The 17,761-nt window shown below is 43.3% G+C and overlaps 1 protein-coding gene across 10 annotated transcripts in view; it reads right to left on the reverse strand.

The window, feature by feature from the left end:
• Positions 1-17,761, reverse strand: part of RAI14 (retinoic acid induced 14) — a 90,654-nt gene that overhangs the window by 57,177 nt on the left and 15,716 nt on the right. For 9 of the 10 annotated variants that reach the window (XR_012042322.1, XM_072860482.1, XM_072860478.1 and 6 more), the window contains exon 3: positions 13,147-13,277. Coding sequence is in view for 9 of the 10 variants with exons in the window: in XM_072860482.1 (XP_072716583.1) it covers positions 13,147-13,277 (131 nt within the window). In the remaining variant the exon portion in view is untranslated. Of the gene's footprint in view, positions 1-13,146; positions 13,278-17,761 lie in introns of those variants that run through there. The other variant, XM_072860487.1, reaches the window with a different exon arrangement.

A 17,761-nucleotide genomic window follows, 5' to 3' on the forward strand; every position in this document is an offset into this window, starting at 1 on the left:
TATAGAATAGTTCATCAGTCTCCTCATCCTGGTTGGGTGGTCTGTAACAGACTCCCACCACAATATCTGCCTTGTTGGCCTTCCCCCTGATTCTTACCCATAGACACTCCACCCTATCATCACCATCATTAAGCTCTAAACTATCCAGACACTCCCTGACGTATAGGGCTACCCCACCGCCTCTCCTGCCTCGCCTATCCCTCCTGAAGAGTTTATAGCCATCCATCGCCGCACTCCAGTTGTGCGAGTCATCCCACCATGTTTCTGTGATGGCAACCATATCATAGTTTTCCTGATGTACAATGGCTTCCAACTCCTCCTGCTTGTTGCCCATGCTGCGTGCATTGGTGCAGAGGCACTTCAGCTGGGCTGCCGTCTGTGTCTCCTTCATAGAAGAACGCCCCTTGTGTGCTTTGAGGTGTTTCACTGGTGTTTCCCTCTTGGCTCCTATTGCCTCAGTATCCCCTAGCTCAACTCTGTACAACTTCAACTGTGCCCCAGTGTACCCCGCACATCTCAGAGACACAGGCTGAGTGCCCTCACTGGCACCCGCTCCCTCTAACCGTGACACGTCGTCCCTCAGCTTCCCTCGGGCAAGCCTGATATTATCCCCCTCCCCCTTCAAGTCTAGTTTAAAGCTCTGTCAATGAGCCCCGCAAGTTCTCCTTTGAGAAAGATGAATCCCATCAAACGCCAGAAAACCTGGTGCTGTGTAGACCAACCCGTTGTCAAAAAAACCAAATCTGTGGCGATGACACCAGCCACGGAGCCATGAGTTAATAGATTGGGTGCCTCTGTTCCTTCTAGTGTCACTGCCCACAAGTGGAAGGAGAGAGGAGAAAATAACCTGTGCTCCAGAGCCCCTTACTAGCCGTCCCAAGGCCCTGAAGTATCTTTTGATTGCCCTAGGACTTCGTGTTGCACCTTCATCACCCCCCACATGGAAGAGCAGTAGGGGGTAATAGTCCAAGGGCTGTACCAGGCTAGGGAGTATCCTCGTGATATCCTTCACCTGGGCCCCAGGGAGGCAGCAGACTTACTAGCAGACTTACTGCATAGGACTTGCTTTTCAAGGCCCAGGACAGTGTTCCAGGCAGTGGCATGGGGCACGGGATATGTTTCCAGCCATCCGGTGGTTGCTTCCACCATTGTAAGCACATGGCACTTGCCTTGGCGGGTTTGTGGGAGTGTGATATAATCGATCTGCCAGGCCTCCCCATATTTCTATTTCAGCCATCGTCCTCCATACCACAGAGGCGTTAACCGCTTGGCTTGTTTAATTGCAGCGCATGTTTCACATTCATGGATAACCTGTGCAATAGTGTCCATGGTCAAGTCCACCCCTCGATCACGAGCCCATCTATATGTTGCATCTCTTCCTTGATGGCCTGAGGGATCATGGGCCCACCAAGCTATACATAATTCACCCTTCTGTTGCCAGTCCAGAGCCACCTGAGCCACTTCAATCTTAGCAGCCTGATCCACCTGCTGGTTGTTTTGATGTTCCTCAGTGGCCTGACTCTTGGGTACATGAGCATCTACGCGATATATTTTACAGCCAGGTTCTCTACCCAGGCAGCAATGTTTTGCCACAATGCTGCAGCCCAGATGGGTTTGCCTCTGCGCTGCCAATTGTTCTGCTTCCATTGCTGTAACCACCCCCACAGGGCATTTGCCACCATCCATGAGTCAGTATAGAGGTAGAGCACTGGCCACTTTTCTTGTTCAGCAATGTCTAAAGCCAGCTGGATGGCTTTTACTTCTGCAAATTGGCTCGATTCCCCTTCTTCAGCAGTTTCTACCACTTGTCGTATAGGACTCCATACAGCAGCTTTCCATCTCCGATGTTTTCCTACAATACGACAGGACCCATCAGTGAACAGGGCATACTGCTTTTCATTTTCTGGTAGTTTATTGTACAGTGGGGCTTCCTCAGCACGCGTCACCTCCTCCTCTGGTGATATTCCAAAATCTTTGCCTTCTGGACAGTCCATAATTACTTCCAAGATCCCTGGGCGATTGGGGTTTCCTATCTGAGCTCACTGTGTGATCAGTGCGACCCACTGACTCCACGTAGCATCAGTTCCATGATGTGTAGAGGGGACCCTCCCTTTGAACATCCAGCACAGCACCGGCAGTCGAGGTGCCAAGAGGAGTTGTGCTTCAGTACCAACCACTTCTGAAGCAGCTCGAACCTCTTCATATGCTGCCTATATCTGTTTTTCAGTTGGAGTATAGCAGGCCTCGGATCCTCTGTATCCCCGACTCCAAAACCCTAGGGGTCGACCTCGAGTCTCCCCTGGTGCTTTCTGCCAGAGGCTCCAGGTAGGGCCGTTTTCCCCAGCTGCCAGCTGCCATGTAGAGCACATTCTTTACATCTTGCCCTGCCCGGACTGGCCCAAGGGCTACTGCATGAACTATCTTCCATTTAATTTGTTCAAAGGCTTGTTGTTGCTCAGGGCCCCATTTGAAATCGTTCTTCTTCCAGGTCACTTGATAGAGAGGGCTTACGATCAGCCTGTAATTTGGAATATGCATTCTCCAAAACCCCACAAGGCCAAAGAAAGCTTGTGTTTCCTTTTTGCTAGTTGGTGGAGACATGGCTGTTATTTTGTTAATCACATCCATTGGGATCTGACGACGTCCGTCTTGCCATTTTATTCCTAAAAACTGGATCTCCTGTGCAGGTCCCTTGACCTTCCTTTGTTTTATGGCAAAACCAACTTTCAGGAGGATTTGGACTATTTTCTTCCCTTTCTCAAAAACTTCTTCTGCTGTATTGCCCCACACGATGATGTCATCAATGTATTGCAGATGTTCTGGAGCTTCGCCCTGTTCCAGTGCCATCTGGATCAGTCCATGGCCAATGGTAGGGCTGTGTTTCCACCCCTGGGGCAATCGATTTCAAGTGTACTGAACGCCCCTCCAAGTGAAAGCAAACTGTGGCCTGCACTCTGCTGCCAAAGGGATTGAGAAAAACGCATTAGCAATATCAATTGTAGCATACCATTTGGCTGCTTTTGACTCCAGTTCGTATTGAAGTTCCAGCACATCCAGCATGGCAGCACTCAGCAGTGGCGTGACTTCATTCAGGCCACGATAGTCTACTGTTAGTCTCCACTCTCCATTAGACTTTTGCACTGGCCATATGGGACTCTTAAAAGGTGAATGAGTCTTACTGATCACTCCTTGGATCTCCAGTCGACGAATCAGCTCATGGATGGGAATCAGGGAGTCTCGGTTGGTACAATATTGCCTCCAGTGCACCACTGTCGTAGCAATTGGCACCTGTTGTTCTTCAACCCTCAGCAACCCCACAACAGAAGGGTCCTCTGAGAGACCAGGCAAGGTAGACAGCTGTTTAATTTCCTCCGTCTCCAAGGCAGCTATACCAAGAGCCCACCAGTACCCTCTACGGTCCTTGAAATACCCTCTCCTGAGGTAGTCTATGCCAAGGATGCACGGAGCCTCTGGGCCAGTCACAATGGGGTGCTTTTGCCATTCATTCTCAGGTAGGCTCACTTCGGCCTCCAATACAGTCAGCTGTTGGGATCCCCCTGTCATTCCAGAAATACAGATGGGTTCTGCCCCTGTATAGCTTGATGACATTAGGATGCACTGTGCACCAGTGTCTACCAGAGCCTTATACTCCTGTGGGTCTGATGTGCCAGGCCATTGAATCCACACAATCCAGTAAACCCGGTTGTCCCTTTCCTCCACCTGGCTGGAGGCAGGGCCCCCCTAATCCTGATCATAGTATTCATTACCCGTTTCTTGTATATATGAGTCAGGAGCTTCTTCATTAAGATCAGGAGTAAGGTCAGCCCTTTTACTCTGTCTGGGGAATTGTCCACTGGAAACCGGAGCAGCAATTTTCCTGGAAGAACCCCCTTTGGTGATTGTTTTTCCTTGCAACTCACGTACCCGTGCCTCTAGGGTCAAGGGAGGTTTTCCATCCCACTTCCTCATGTCCTCTCCGTGGTCACGCAAGTAAAACCATAGGGTGCCCCGTGGTGTGTACCCTCTATATCCTCTCTCTTGAGGAGAGGAACGCTGACTCCTAATAGCTGAGACACTGGTCCATACAGGTGGAGAGTAGGACATATCTTCTTTGAATCGTTGGAACTCCCGGGACAGTTTCTCCACAGCTGAGACAAGGGAGGAAGAGATACTTTCTTCATATTCCTGGAGCTGGCTACCTGCTTCATCCACTGTTGGACCATCTCCATCTTTCCAGGTCAGTACTGCCAATGAGTTGGCACATGACAATGGTGCATTCCGTACCAACTTCTACCACATGGGTCGTGTGCACTGGACCTCATCTGGAGCTTTGGGTAACCACTCATTGTCCAGGTCACCATAAATCACCTCCAACATGGCTAATTCCCTCAGGTACTGGATACCTCTCTCCATGGTGGTCCATTTCCCGGGGCGATATATATAACATCTTCCTGGAAGGGATATCTTTCGTTCATAGCTGACAGGAGTCGCCTCCAGAGGCTGAGGGCTGATGCCCCTTTTCCAATCACTTTGTCAATGCCCCCTTCCCTAGAAAGGGATCCCAGCTGTTTGGCTTCCTTACCCTCCAATTCCAGGCTATTGGCCCCGCTATCCCAGCATCGGAGCAGCCAGGTGACAATATGCTCACCTGGATGACGGCTGAAATCTTTTCGCACATCTCGCAGCTCACTCAGGGATAGGGATCGGGTGGTTTCTGTCTCATCCACAACTTCTTCCTCTTCCTCTCCTTGTGATGGCCCTGCTCTTTCATCTTCCCTTTTTAAAGGAGCTGACTGTCGCTTTCTTCTTATGTACAGGGGCGACTGATACTGACACAGGTTGGTTTTCTGATTGAACCGCATTATCTGTTGCAGTGGGGCTGGAATGACCTCAGTGCCTGTCGCAGAGGGGGCTGGAATACCTGCAGTGCCTGTCACAGAGGGGGCCGGAGCAGCCACTGCCTGTCACAGGCGGGGCCAGAGTAGCCACAATGCCTGTTGTTTTGTCACCAGATCCTTGAGGGTTCTGAATAGTGTTGAACAGGGCTCGGTAGGCATGGGCCAGGCCCCAGCACACTGCAGTGATTTGTGTCTCCTTAGAATTGTCAGGGTGACAACATCCTTTTTCCAAATATTCTACTAATTTTTCAGGATTCTGCACTTGTTCAGGGGTCAAGTTCCAAAACACTGGAGGTGCCCACCGTTCTAGGCATTTGCCCATGCTATCCCACACACCCTGCCACTCATAACTATCTAGCCTTGGGGCAGATCTCTGGATGATATTCTTAAATTGCCTACTAATCTTGGACAAAATTGAAACAGTATTCCCAAGCAATACCAACAGATGTATCTTAACTACCCAAGGATGTTCAAGATAATGAAAAGTTATTGTAACGAAGGAGGAAACATTGTAGAAGAAAGTAGTGAAGGTACAATTCTGTATTTCCTCCATAAAAAACCTCTCAGAGGAAGAAGTATAATTGCGAATTGTCTCCACAATTTGGTACCCAACATACAATAACTGTTTCAGTACAGCACTTAGATACCAAAATAAACCCAAGGTCACTGTTTTAATAACAAATCTCCCAGGCAAAACATCACCAATTAAAGCAGAGCACAGCAAACTGCAAAAACTAACACTGATCTTTAACATGTACAGCAAAAAAATGAGCATGGTGCAGATCAGGTAAACCACTATCGAGAACAGATGGATCAATATCGCGTCCCACAACTACTAACAGATCTAAATTCCTTAATACGCTCTGGTTAATCTGTTATTATCTCAATCCCTTCCTGCCCCACGTTGGGCACCAAAAAAGACTGTTGTGGTTTAGCCCCAGTCGGCAACTAAGCACCACACAGCCACACGCTCACCCTCCCCCCTGGTGGCATGGGGGAGAGAATCGGAAGAGCACAAGTAAGAAAACTTGTGGGTTGAGATAAGAACAGTTTAATAATTGGAACAATAACAACAACAACAGTAATAATAATAATAAAATTGTAATGAGAAGGAAAACAACAAGAGAGCAAGAGAGGAACAAAACCCGAGGGAAAAAAAACAGTGATACAACCACTCACCACCTGCCGACCGACACCCAGCCAGTCCCTGAGCAGCGATCGCTACCCCCTGGCCAACTCCCCCCAGTTTATATACTGGGCATGACATCATATGGTATGGAATAGCCCTTTGGTCAGTTTGGATCAACTATCCTGGCTGTGCCCCCTCCCAGTTTCTTGTGTGCCTGGCAGAGCATGGGAAGCTGAAAAGTCCTTGACCCGTGTAAACACCACTTAGCAACAGCCAAAACATCAGCGTGTTATCAATATTATTCTCATACTAAAATTCAAAACACAGCACTATACCAGCTACTAGGAAGAAAATTAACTCTATCCCAGACGAAACCAGGACAGCACTCAATCCTCTCATCCAGATCATTGATAAAGATATTAAACAAGACTGGCCCCAGTACTGAGCCCTGGGGAACACCGCTTGTGACTGGCCACCAACTGGATTTAACTCCGTTCACCACAACTCTTTGGGCTCAGCCATCCAGCCAGATTTTTACCCAGCGAAGAGTACACCCGCCTAAGCCATGAGCCGCCAGCTTCTCCAGGAGAATGCTGTGGGAGACAGTGTCAAAGGCTTTACTAAAGTCCAGGTAGATAACATCCACAGCCTTTCCCTCATCCACTAGGCGGGTCACCTGGTCGTAGAAGGAGATCAGGTTGGTCAAGCAGGACCTGCCTTTCATGAATCCATGCTGGCTGGGCTTGATCCCCTGGTTGGCCTGCACATGCCTGTTGAGCACACTCAAGATGAACTGCTCCATAATTTTCCCCAGTACCGAGGTCAGGCTGACAGGCCTGTAGTTCCCTGGATCCTCCTTCCGGCCCTTCTTGTAGATGGGCATCACATTGGCAAGCCTTCAGTCAACGGGAACGTCCCCTGTTAACCAGGACTGCTGTCAAATGAGGGAGAGTGGCTTGGCAAGCTCCTCCACCAGCTCCCTCAGTACTCTTGGGTGGATCCCATCTGGCCCCATAGACTTGTGAGTGTCCAGGTGGCATAGCAGGTTGTTAACTGCTTCCTCCTGGATTATGGGGGGTTTATTCTCCTCAGACTGATTGTTTCGCCTTTGAACTCTAGCTATCATCTGCAGGAAGTCCTGTGCATGTAAGATGCCATACCTGTGGGATATTTCTCAGTGGTCAAAGAACTTTATATGAAATAGGAAGTTTGTTCTTTAAAGAAGTGGAATTTATTTGTTTACAATATAGGAAATCACTTAAGAGAGAAAGTAAAAAGCTTCAATTTTTCAGAAGTGAAATTTATGACCTTTGTAATTGAAATCAAACTGAAGAGCATTAATTTCTCTCTCTTCAGAAGACAGCTTCTTCACTTTTTTTTTTTTAATAGCATGAAGGTATAAAAATGCTAAAATGTCTTACAAAAATTTGCTTCAAAAATGCGTATAATAGAACTTGAATGTTGTTGATTTCAAGTCCTGTCAAAAATATAGCTAAGTACTAAAAAGTGGATCATGGTGCATCTCCAACTCTAAGTGAGGAGTCATGTACTCAAAACCATCAGAAATGGTCTACAGAGTTTCAGTCAAGAGCCAGGAACAAACCACTGACATGAATTCCACTCCATGGATCTCATTTAAAAGCCTGCATGATTCACAGTACAGTAATGTTTGCATGAAATGTGGATTTTTTTCATGTATTGCCAAATTATAAAATCAAAGTTAAGTATTGCTCATCCATTAAGGAGATATGAGCATTTCCTCTCACTGTACATTAACAATTGGCTCATACTGAACATAATAGAAAGTTAATTAGCCCAATTTACTATCCTGGCAGAGGACAGTTTTGCCCAACCATGCCCAGGTGTTTCATTAACATTTCTAAGATTTTGACTAAAGTGGAAAGTAATTTTTCAGGGAATTTAATATCAACATCTTAATTCAATTATATTCATAACAATGCTGCAGGGGAGAGGAGGAACAAAAAGGAACAATCAGGATTTGAACCTGAAAAGAACTTCAGGAAATTTTTGGAAAGACAAAAGAGGAAATGGCCTCAAGTTGCGCCAGGGGAGGTTTAGACTGGATATTAGGAAAAATTTCTTCACCAAAAGGGTTGTTAAGCATTGGAACAGGCTGCCCAGGGAGGTGGTTGAGTCACCATCCCTGGAGGTATTTAAAAGAGATGTAGACGTGGTGCTTAGGGACATGGTTTAGTGGTGGACTTGGCAGTGCTAGGTTAATGGTTGGACTTGATGATCTTAAAGGTCTTTTCCAGCCTAAACGATTCTATGATTCTAAAAGCTTTTATACCCAAATCTCCCACGGAAACAAATTTTACAAGAAATTTTGGAATAAGAACCAGATTTCAGCCATCTGTTGGCTAGAGATAAAACACAGGTGGAGGTCACTGTGGTCTTCTTTATTTTGTCCATGCTCTGAAACCTAGATGTTGTTGTGACCATCTGGACCACCATAAATTAAATATCATTATAAAAGTAAATAAAAATATTTTCTCTCAGGGATCATATCAGGTCACTGGAACACCAATGAACTCCATTCCTGGAGAGGTGACAATCCTTGGGCGCTAGACCCATCTTGCAGCTCCTATCCTCGTACAGTTTTCAAAAGACAATATGCTAGTATGCTGTTCTACTTAAGTGTTTGGGCAATTTGAAGAGATGACACAGTCTGTGCAAAAGAAACATCTTCTACAGCATGGTGTTAGACTGAGGACATCCAACGTGCAGAAGAAAATAATGTAGAGACTGCCTGAATTTCAAAGGTCTCCTAGAGGATTTATAGCAATGTGGAATCAAGAAAGGGAGGATGCTAATCAATTCTTCTTCCATTTCATAGGCACCGGGCTCACCTGACTTATCCAATTTTGAAGATCAGCTATCTAAACCATTTTCTATGGTTTTCTTTCTCAACTAGAACAGTATAATAACTGTAGTAAGTCTGTATTCTTCTAATAGCTTCCTTTAAGATAAATATTATTATGTACAAGGAAAGACTCTCTCTCAAAAGTTATTTAAAACCTGATTTATTTTTTGAACAGTGATGTCCTTCATGCCACTCACCCCACGTCATTATACAATAAAATCCAAAAGAAAGAAAAGAAAAATGAATACTATGTACATGATAAATATAAAGGATTTGGGGTTGGAATATGCTCCAAAATTTATTTTCAGCTCAGCCTCCAAGGCATGAACATTCTGGTTCAAATGAAAATATATAATTTCTACTAACTGCTATTGACAATAGTTTTGTGAGAAAGTCCTTAAAAATGCATTTGTAGAAGTTTCTAAAGCTTTTTTGTACAGTTGTCAGACTCATTTTATGAAACAACAGCTGATTCAATTGCAGTTAAAAAAAAATTACAGAGACCTATTGTTTAATTTAGTAGCCATAAGCATTTAATTCTAGTTCAGTACCTTGCAGAAACATGCAAACATGGCAGTGATGGACTGGCACACAGATAAAATAACTTTAGGACAAGGAAGTGCTGCCATTTATACATTGTGAATCCTTTCCAAAATTCCCCCCCCCTTCAATAATAGCAGCAGCTTCTTTAAATAGCAGCCCATTTGAACACTTGCTCTTGTGTAAAGTGCAGTACATGAATGAATCCTATTCCCTCCTGAAAAAGCCCTCTTTGAAAAGCCTTTTTTGTTAGTTTAAGTGAGATTCAAATGATCAAATTTCAGATTGGAAAGCACTGTTTTGTTGTTTAAGGAAGCTGGACAAAAACCAAACAAACAAAAAAACCAAACCAACCAAACAAAAAAACTCTATCTGGCAGAATAAGACTACAATGGCAGTCAGATTTCCAGATAGGTTCTATTACAAGTGTGCTTGGCAATAGTCTGTGCAGTTTAAGTGGGAGCAACAATGGGGCTGTATCAACTTATGCCAAAGGTGTATTTGCTCCAAGGCCTTAAAACTGATTTATTGTTTATAGAAAGGACTGAGTCAGAGGCAGGGTGGTGGTGTGGAAAATCAGGCAAGTCTTAAAAACCTCATTTCATTACTTTGACAATATTAATTTTTTTTTATTTTATTAAGAGGTACTGCTGGAGACTTAAACCTCCTGATGAAAATCTGTAAATATTACCTCTAAGAAATTTACTGGTACCTAGACCTCATTAATTTAAGCATCTCTATTTTATTGCATGTGGGCAAACCACAAAGAAAAGGACCTATAGGACAGAGGCAAAAGAGGACACAGGTGAAATTTAGGCGGTTATGTCCAAAACTGAGCCAGAGCTGGAGCACATTGTAGCAGGACTCAGTAGAATGACACATACAGTACTCAACAGGACAAAACCAGAAAATCCTGGGTTCTGGTCTCTGTTCCTCTCAGTTCAAGCATTTTATATTAAGAAGCCATTTGATTATAAAATAAAAACTTAGAAGTATCCCTTTAAGCATGAAAAATTAGAGTCCTCTCCACCTTCTGTTTAAAATAATGTACTATATTAATATGCTTCAAATAAAGATCTGGGCAGTATTGAGAATTTTGTTTGAAGGGTTATTAACAAAAAGAATGAAAAAGAAGAGATCTTAAAAGAAACATGTCACACCTTAAGGGAACAGACAACGACAGGCCTAACCAACCTGTACTGCAACATGTAATTGTTTCTCCTTTTTTGCTTTCAAGCACATTCCAAAGTCTTTAATCACATTATGCAAGTTGTTATATAAATGAATCCATCATGTTCTTCTGGTTAGTCACCTTCAGCCTAATTATGTAAACAAATGCATCAATATATACTTACACAAATCAATAGACCACTCATCCAAAGAGCTCCCTTCCCACATTGCACTGCAGATCACTTTCTAAAACGTAACCAGTGAAATCTGAGCACGATTGTGTCCAGTTGTCCCAAAAAGACCTCTCCAGATTGCTCTTTCCCAGCATGACAGTCTCCTATGTTCCAGATGAGGTAGCTGACAAACTAGTACCATGCTTCTGCAGGACACTAACAGACCTCAGTGCTGGGCTACAGCAGGGTCCATGCCTCCAAGCAGAGCTTCTGAGATAGGGCAAAACAGCTATGTTAGGCACCCAGAATCACTGTGCAGGAATGAAGCCCTGGCATTGTACTGCAAACACAGGAGAAACAAGCCTACCTATACAAAAATGATGGCTGTACTTAATTTTGCATTTGAGAATACTGCTTAGACAACAGTATTTTGGTTTTAGAGCATGCGTTCGTGTGTACACATACACACAGATGCATCCATACACACACTAAAAAAAGACTCTGAAGCAGGAAAAATGCAAACAAGACACTGCCCATTATTAATAAGCCATGCTGGAGTACATTTCTGGGTCATGATACTCTTTGGTAGCTATGTCTCTCCAGATCAGTGTCATCGTTTGTACACCTGTCAGTCTCTATCTTTCAAAACTGAGAAAGCAGACCTGCTCAGGTTATTTCTAAGTTTCCCAAAGCACTGGAAACAGAATGAGAGTTGACAAACTTTATTTCTGTATCACAGCAATACTGTTTTTCTTCGTTCTCTCTCAAGCTTTCTTTTAAACCACTACACAGAAATACCTAAAAAAGTAAATTACAATTAAATGCTTATATGGAACAAGCAAAAGCAGAGATCTTCATAGCATTAATTCACATTTGTTCCAAGCAACTAAAAGAAGTACTTGTATCTGCATTATTAGTAACTGCATCATTAATATAAATATATGGTCATCAACTTCTTTGTAGTTGCAAATACAGAGGAAAAAAAGGGGAATTTTGTAGTGTATCCCTGTAAAGCTGAAAATCATTGCACCAGATCCCTACAGTTACAACAATCCCATTTCTTAGAGTTAAGAGGCTTGTGCATACTCATTGATCATTTCAGTCTTGGTTGGTTCCCTAGAAAAAATTCATAGTATCAAATTATATATGAAACTTGCAAAATAGGCGTTACACTGGATACAGTGCAGTTTAAGAATCTAGCTCTGAAGTTATGTTGACTGTAAAACCATGAGATGCTAGACATAGCTGTAATTCAGAAGATTCAATGGAAGTCATGCTTTGATTATGTTCAGAAGAAAAACACACACACACAACTTATTTAAATTAAAAACATATTAAAGTGTGGAGAAAGCCCACTTGAATTAGAGGACTTGGACTTCTGCAGTAAGAAGTTGCAGGTCATTATGAGTCACTGCCATAACTCAGTTTCCTCAGATGCAGAACAGAAATAGAGCAGATGTAGGAAACAAACAGACCAAGCAAGAAACAGAGTGTAACTAACTCAATAAATGTAACCCAGAGGTAATTCATTAGAACTTATTATTTGGTATAAACTGCCTTGTGCTGCCTCTCCCAAAGACTAGAAACTGTTTTCCTTTCTCCCCATCTATCCAGAATTTTATGAAGGCTTTGGTTCTGTCACGGGATGCCTATTTCTCATTTATCCATTTAATCATCTTTCTATGCCATAAGAAAGTTAAGGATAGCAATCTCTTGGCTGTAATTTTCTTACTGGCATCTTTTATCTTCCACAATTCAGAATGTTCACAGGAGAACAAGAGGAAGAATAGAAGAAGAAAATGCTATATATGAAATATATTAAGACTGCAAAAGGAATCTCGTTCACTCAAAATTTTCATTGCCAAACTTCAATCAAAAAAGGAACAGTTGCACGAATCATTAGCATCTGCAAGATTTTAAAACCCAATCACCATAGTTTCAGTTCAAACTAACCCATTAGAAAATTTATCTTCATTTCTATGTCATTAAACTAACGTGCATGGGGAAAAAATAGCCCCAAAGATTAATGCCTTTTGGAGCACGCAGTCCGCAGTGTGCCATGAAATTCCCGAGTCACAAAATGCCCTGTCCTAAAATGGCCCCAATCTACCCAGCAATCCAGCTTCGAGTTACCTCAATAGGTTTGTGATTCTGAAATGGAATTTTAAATGTAGAATTACAAATATAGACTACCAGAAAGAAGCTTTCCAGAATGTATTGTGCTTCAGGTGAAAAAGAAAACTTCATTTTCAGGATGGTCTCTGGTTCTTAATTCCTGTAAGTGGCATGCACATCCAAGGCTGTTTTTTCCCCCTCCCTTGTGCTTAAATCACAAGTTTAAGTTGGACTTACGCAGTTTTGCCCTCACTATCTTGTTTGGTGGCACTGGCTCCCTTTTTACCCAGCAATGAAGCCACTTTCTCAGGATCGCCATTCTCCACTGCCTGCAGCAGCCGATCATCATTCTTATTCCACTCATTGGTCTGGGGTAAAATAAAAAGAAGGGAGAAAGATTATTAGTACCAGCACTGTGCCCAGGCTCTCCTGAATGATCCTGCACACATTTATTACCATTGAAAGCTGAAACAAAATCCCAACCCAAAGAAATGACACACAGAAAGCTGCATAAAAGTTAAGTGTTTTCCACATTTAAACATTTAGGAACCTGAGAAAGAAGTTGGCAGGAAAGAGCTAGCCAAGCTTGGGATGGAAAGCTACTCCTGCACAAGGCACTGTCTGGTCAAGGTTAATGGAGTGAGGCAGAGTGCAGGAGAGAACTGATTGACTTGATTTATACCATCAGTTTATGATTAGTCTTTAAAAAGCGCATGATACTCAAGCCAAAAGAAGAATGCTCACAACACCTTCAATGATCACCATCAGGATAGGTCAAACTGTCAAAACTGCAGCTCCATCAGGCACAGACACACACTTTAGCAGTGGTTACTGACAGTAATTGTATTGACAGTTGTTGACTGTGTGGCTCCTCTAAACTTCCTCTATGCACAGGTTATTTCCTCTGCAAACCTAGGGATGATTCTATAGTTGCAAGATACTAATAAAGTAGTTACTATACACTTGGGGCTGAAAGTGCCCAGTAAAAATCCTTCATCATTGGGATCACACACAGTGTGTTTAGTTGACAAATTGCTTTGAGTCCAAAGATAAACCTTCATATCAAAGCCCATTTTTTGTAGTTTAAGCTTGCATTACCTATTTTACGCATTTTCTCTGTCACAAAGTGAACATTTTCCTTTCCAGAGGAGAAGCTCAAGAATTAAAAAAGATGTTAAAAAAGGTACCGACTTTTTTCATCACCACCACATCAGGATATTAAACCTCAGTTGTCTTTGAGATTACCAGTAAGTGTCACACAAGAAATGACAACATATAACAAGAGGTAATAGTTCCACTTAGCACTTGTACACAGTGTTTTCCATGTGCAAAGACCTGAGCAAAGATTAACTGGACAACTGTGTTTCTTTATCTTTGGCAAGCAGCCTACAGGAGATTATTTAAGTGACCTTGCATTGTTGCAAACCTACTGGAGACAGAGTTATGTTATCTCCACTGAAATCAGAACTGCAGGGAAGCTGAGTAGCAAATTGAAATTCTTGATAATTTCAAACTCGGCAACTCACTGTCTGAAAAGGAAAGGAATACTTAAAGACTGGCATCACAAACAATCGCATGGCAAAGACACTGAACACCACTACATCACAAGGTCATCCACAAAAGTCTGCATGTGCTGGACTTCCCAAGAGAGTCTTAAAAACAAGAACAATCCTATTGTAGGGAATGCATTCACTAGACAAAACATCCCTCAAACTTAAAACAACAGACAATGGCTTTTCTCAAAAGAATGATTTATCTGAAAACATTATAACTCAGGGGTCAGTGATAAGTGGGTAAGTAGCCTACACCTTTCCCTGCCCTCCATCCCCAATTTAGAGACTGTATTTGCAAACTTGTGTGGTGGGAGTGGAAATCTCCCTTGCAGAGAGGCAAGATGTTGTTGAACTTATCAGAAACAGCTTGTCCAAGTCTGTGGCAGCAGCTCCCAGGACATTCAGAGCTTAGCAGATGCCAGAAGCTGCTGTCTCCAAGGCCCCTTTCAATTGCTGTGGCTCCAGCTCTTTTCTGTACCTTTCAAAATCTGCCCATGGCACATATATGGCACCAGTGGCATTGCAAGCTGAACTCTGTTGCACTGCACTCCACTCCACTGAGGCAGCACCCTTCAGGGCCATGCCAAAAGATGCTATGTTCATTAACTTTACCACAAGTAAGGTCTTGACCTCTAATTAATGTCAAAAAAGCAAAGTGTGACAATGGCTTTGAAATTAATTCATAGCGATATTATCTAAATGTCACTAATTGCTACAACAGAAATAGTCTTTTCCAGCTTAACTTGGCCATCCACATTCCCTATTTTAGGTGACTGACGGCTAATAATATTGTTTTTACATAAGACAAAACATTTGCAACTCACAGTGCTTACACATGCATTTCTTTAAAGGTAGAGACAGTAGCAGCAATGCAAGTAACCTGTGAATATTTTACAACCAGAAGCGTTAATCCATCGTCCTCCTCTTGCTTCTTGTGCTACTGTGCCTAGTTGGAGTAACTGTCCACACAAAGTGCACAAGGTCTGTTTGACACTGGAGACTGTATTTGTGTCAGACCGTGAATTCCATTTGAACAGGAGATAAAAAGCACCATAGGGAAGGCAGGAAGCAGTTGGAGTGAACGAACAAGGAATGGTAACAAAAGACTAACAGTAGATTGTCAGTAAACCTTGATAATTACCCATTCATTGGGTAGCTTCTGTGGATAAAGAAGTGATTATTATCCAAGCAAACCATTTTTTCATGCTGAACCCCAGAATAACACAACTGAACAGCAAGTCACTCAGCAGGGTGCTTCTATCAGCCAGTGAGGCTGCCCAGAAAGTTTCCTGGCAAAAGGGGACTATGAGCTGTGAAATGAAAGGGTCTTTCACCAGCAAAGAAGGGGAAAGATGACCTGACTGAAATGGTCATCTGAGACTGCAAGTTTGGGGGGGGAGAAGTTGTAGAAAAATGTTAGTGTGGTCTTTGCTTAAATGACTAGAATTTGCAGAAGGCTGTGAGCTGTGCACCAAGAACACTCAAGAGGGCAATGAAAATTGAAAGAAATGCATTTAAGAGTTTGCTGTTTTGCTGAGATGTTTGTGTTTCTTGTAAGTTTCTTGGGTTTTGTGGGGGGGTTTTTTTTGACAAACCTGTGTTTGCTTTCACAATTTCAATCAGGCTTTAAATGCAGAGTAGCCATACAGTCAGTGTAGGGAATCTGCACAGTTAATAAAGCAGAGATAAGCAGCCTCTTCACAGAATCACAGAATCGCACAGGTTGGAAAAGACCTTTAAGATCATCGAGTCCAACCGTAAACCTAACACTACCAAGACCACCACTATACCATGTCCCTAAGCACCTCATCCAAACGTCTTTTAAATACCTCCAGGGATGGTGACTCAACCACTTCACTGGGCAGCCTGTTCCAATGCTTGACCACCCTTTCAGTGAAGTAAAATTTCCTAATATCCAGGCTAAACCTCCCCTGGCGCAACTTGAGGCCATTTCCTCTCGTCCTATCACTTGTTACTTGGGAGAAGAGACCGACCCCCACCTCTCTACAACCTCCTTTCAGGTAGCTGGAGAGAGCAATAAGGTCTCCCCTCAGCCTCCTTTTCTCCAGGCTAAACAACCCCAGGTCCCTCAGCCGCTCCTCATAAGACTTATGCTCTAGAACCTTCACCAGCTTCATTGCCCTTCTCTGGACACGCTCCAGCACCTCAATGTCTCTCTTGTAGTGAGGGGCCCAAAAGTGAACACAGTATTCAAGGTGCAGCCTCACTAGTGCTGAGTACAGGGGCATGATCACTTCCCTAGTCCTGCTGGCCACGCTATTTTTGATACAAGCCAGGATGCCTTTGGCTTTCTTGGCCACCTGGGCACACTGCTGGCTCATATTCAGCCGGCTGTCAACCAACACTCCCAGGTCCTTCTCTGCTGGGCAGCTTTCCAGCCACTCTTCCCCAAGCCTGTAGCATTGCATGGGGTTGTTGTGGCCCAAGTGCAGGACCTTGCACTTAGCCTTGTTGAACCTCATACAATTGGCCCCAGCCCATCGATCCAGGATTGATCCTTCATAACAACTGTGAGATTTAATTTCTGTAAGAGTAAGAAAGTGAAGAGGCTGAGCCCAGAAGTCTGCAAGGGAGGCCAAGAGAGCATAACACAGTCCACAGACCAAGGAATACGGTTGGCCCACATCTAGTGAGCTTAAAGGCATGTAGTGGAGTTCTGCGTGGGTTGGGAGGCACACAGCTCACAAATGCTGCTCGTTTCACTTCCTAGTAAAGGCCACGATGTATTTTTCCTTCAGCTACTACTTTTAAGCCTTTTAACAAGATAAAAGAAATCAATCTTTGCATTTGAGGAACAGTGAGATTTCCTGTTAACATCACATCTAGGTACATCAGGGCTTCTATATTCTTTTAAGCAATTACTGCTGTTTTCAAGTAATCGATTTCATTCCAGTGGAGATAAAGGAAAAGTGATGAGCAAAAAGCTCACAATATGCGAGGCATTAGAACAAAATAAGAAAAACTACATCTAAATCATTAGTAACATACAGCCAGAGCATTGGCAATATGTCCCCCTACTGCCCATTGTTTATCACCTCGCACATCACCAATACAGCAACTGGAGATTTATCTTTACTTTCAGATAGTGAAGGATGTAGCAGTAACCACACCACATGCAACCGATCATTCTCAATAAGACAGAAGAAAGTAAAGCCAAGAATTAATTGTGTAGATTTGTATAAATGAAACAATGTTTATCTTAACATAGGAAAAAAAACCCCACAAGGGACTTTTTAAAAATAAAAAAGCCAAATCAATCCTGTTTGAAGTGACCATCT

This window comes from Ciconia boyciana, chromosome 4, assembly GCF_034638445.1.
Source record: "Ciconia boyciana chromosome 4, ASM3463844v1, whole genome shotgun sequence".
Classification (NCBI taxonomy): Eukaryota; Metazoa; Chordata; class Aves; order Ciconiiformes; family Ciconiidae; genus Ciconia; species Ciconia boyciana.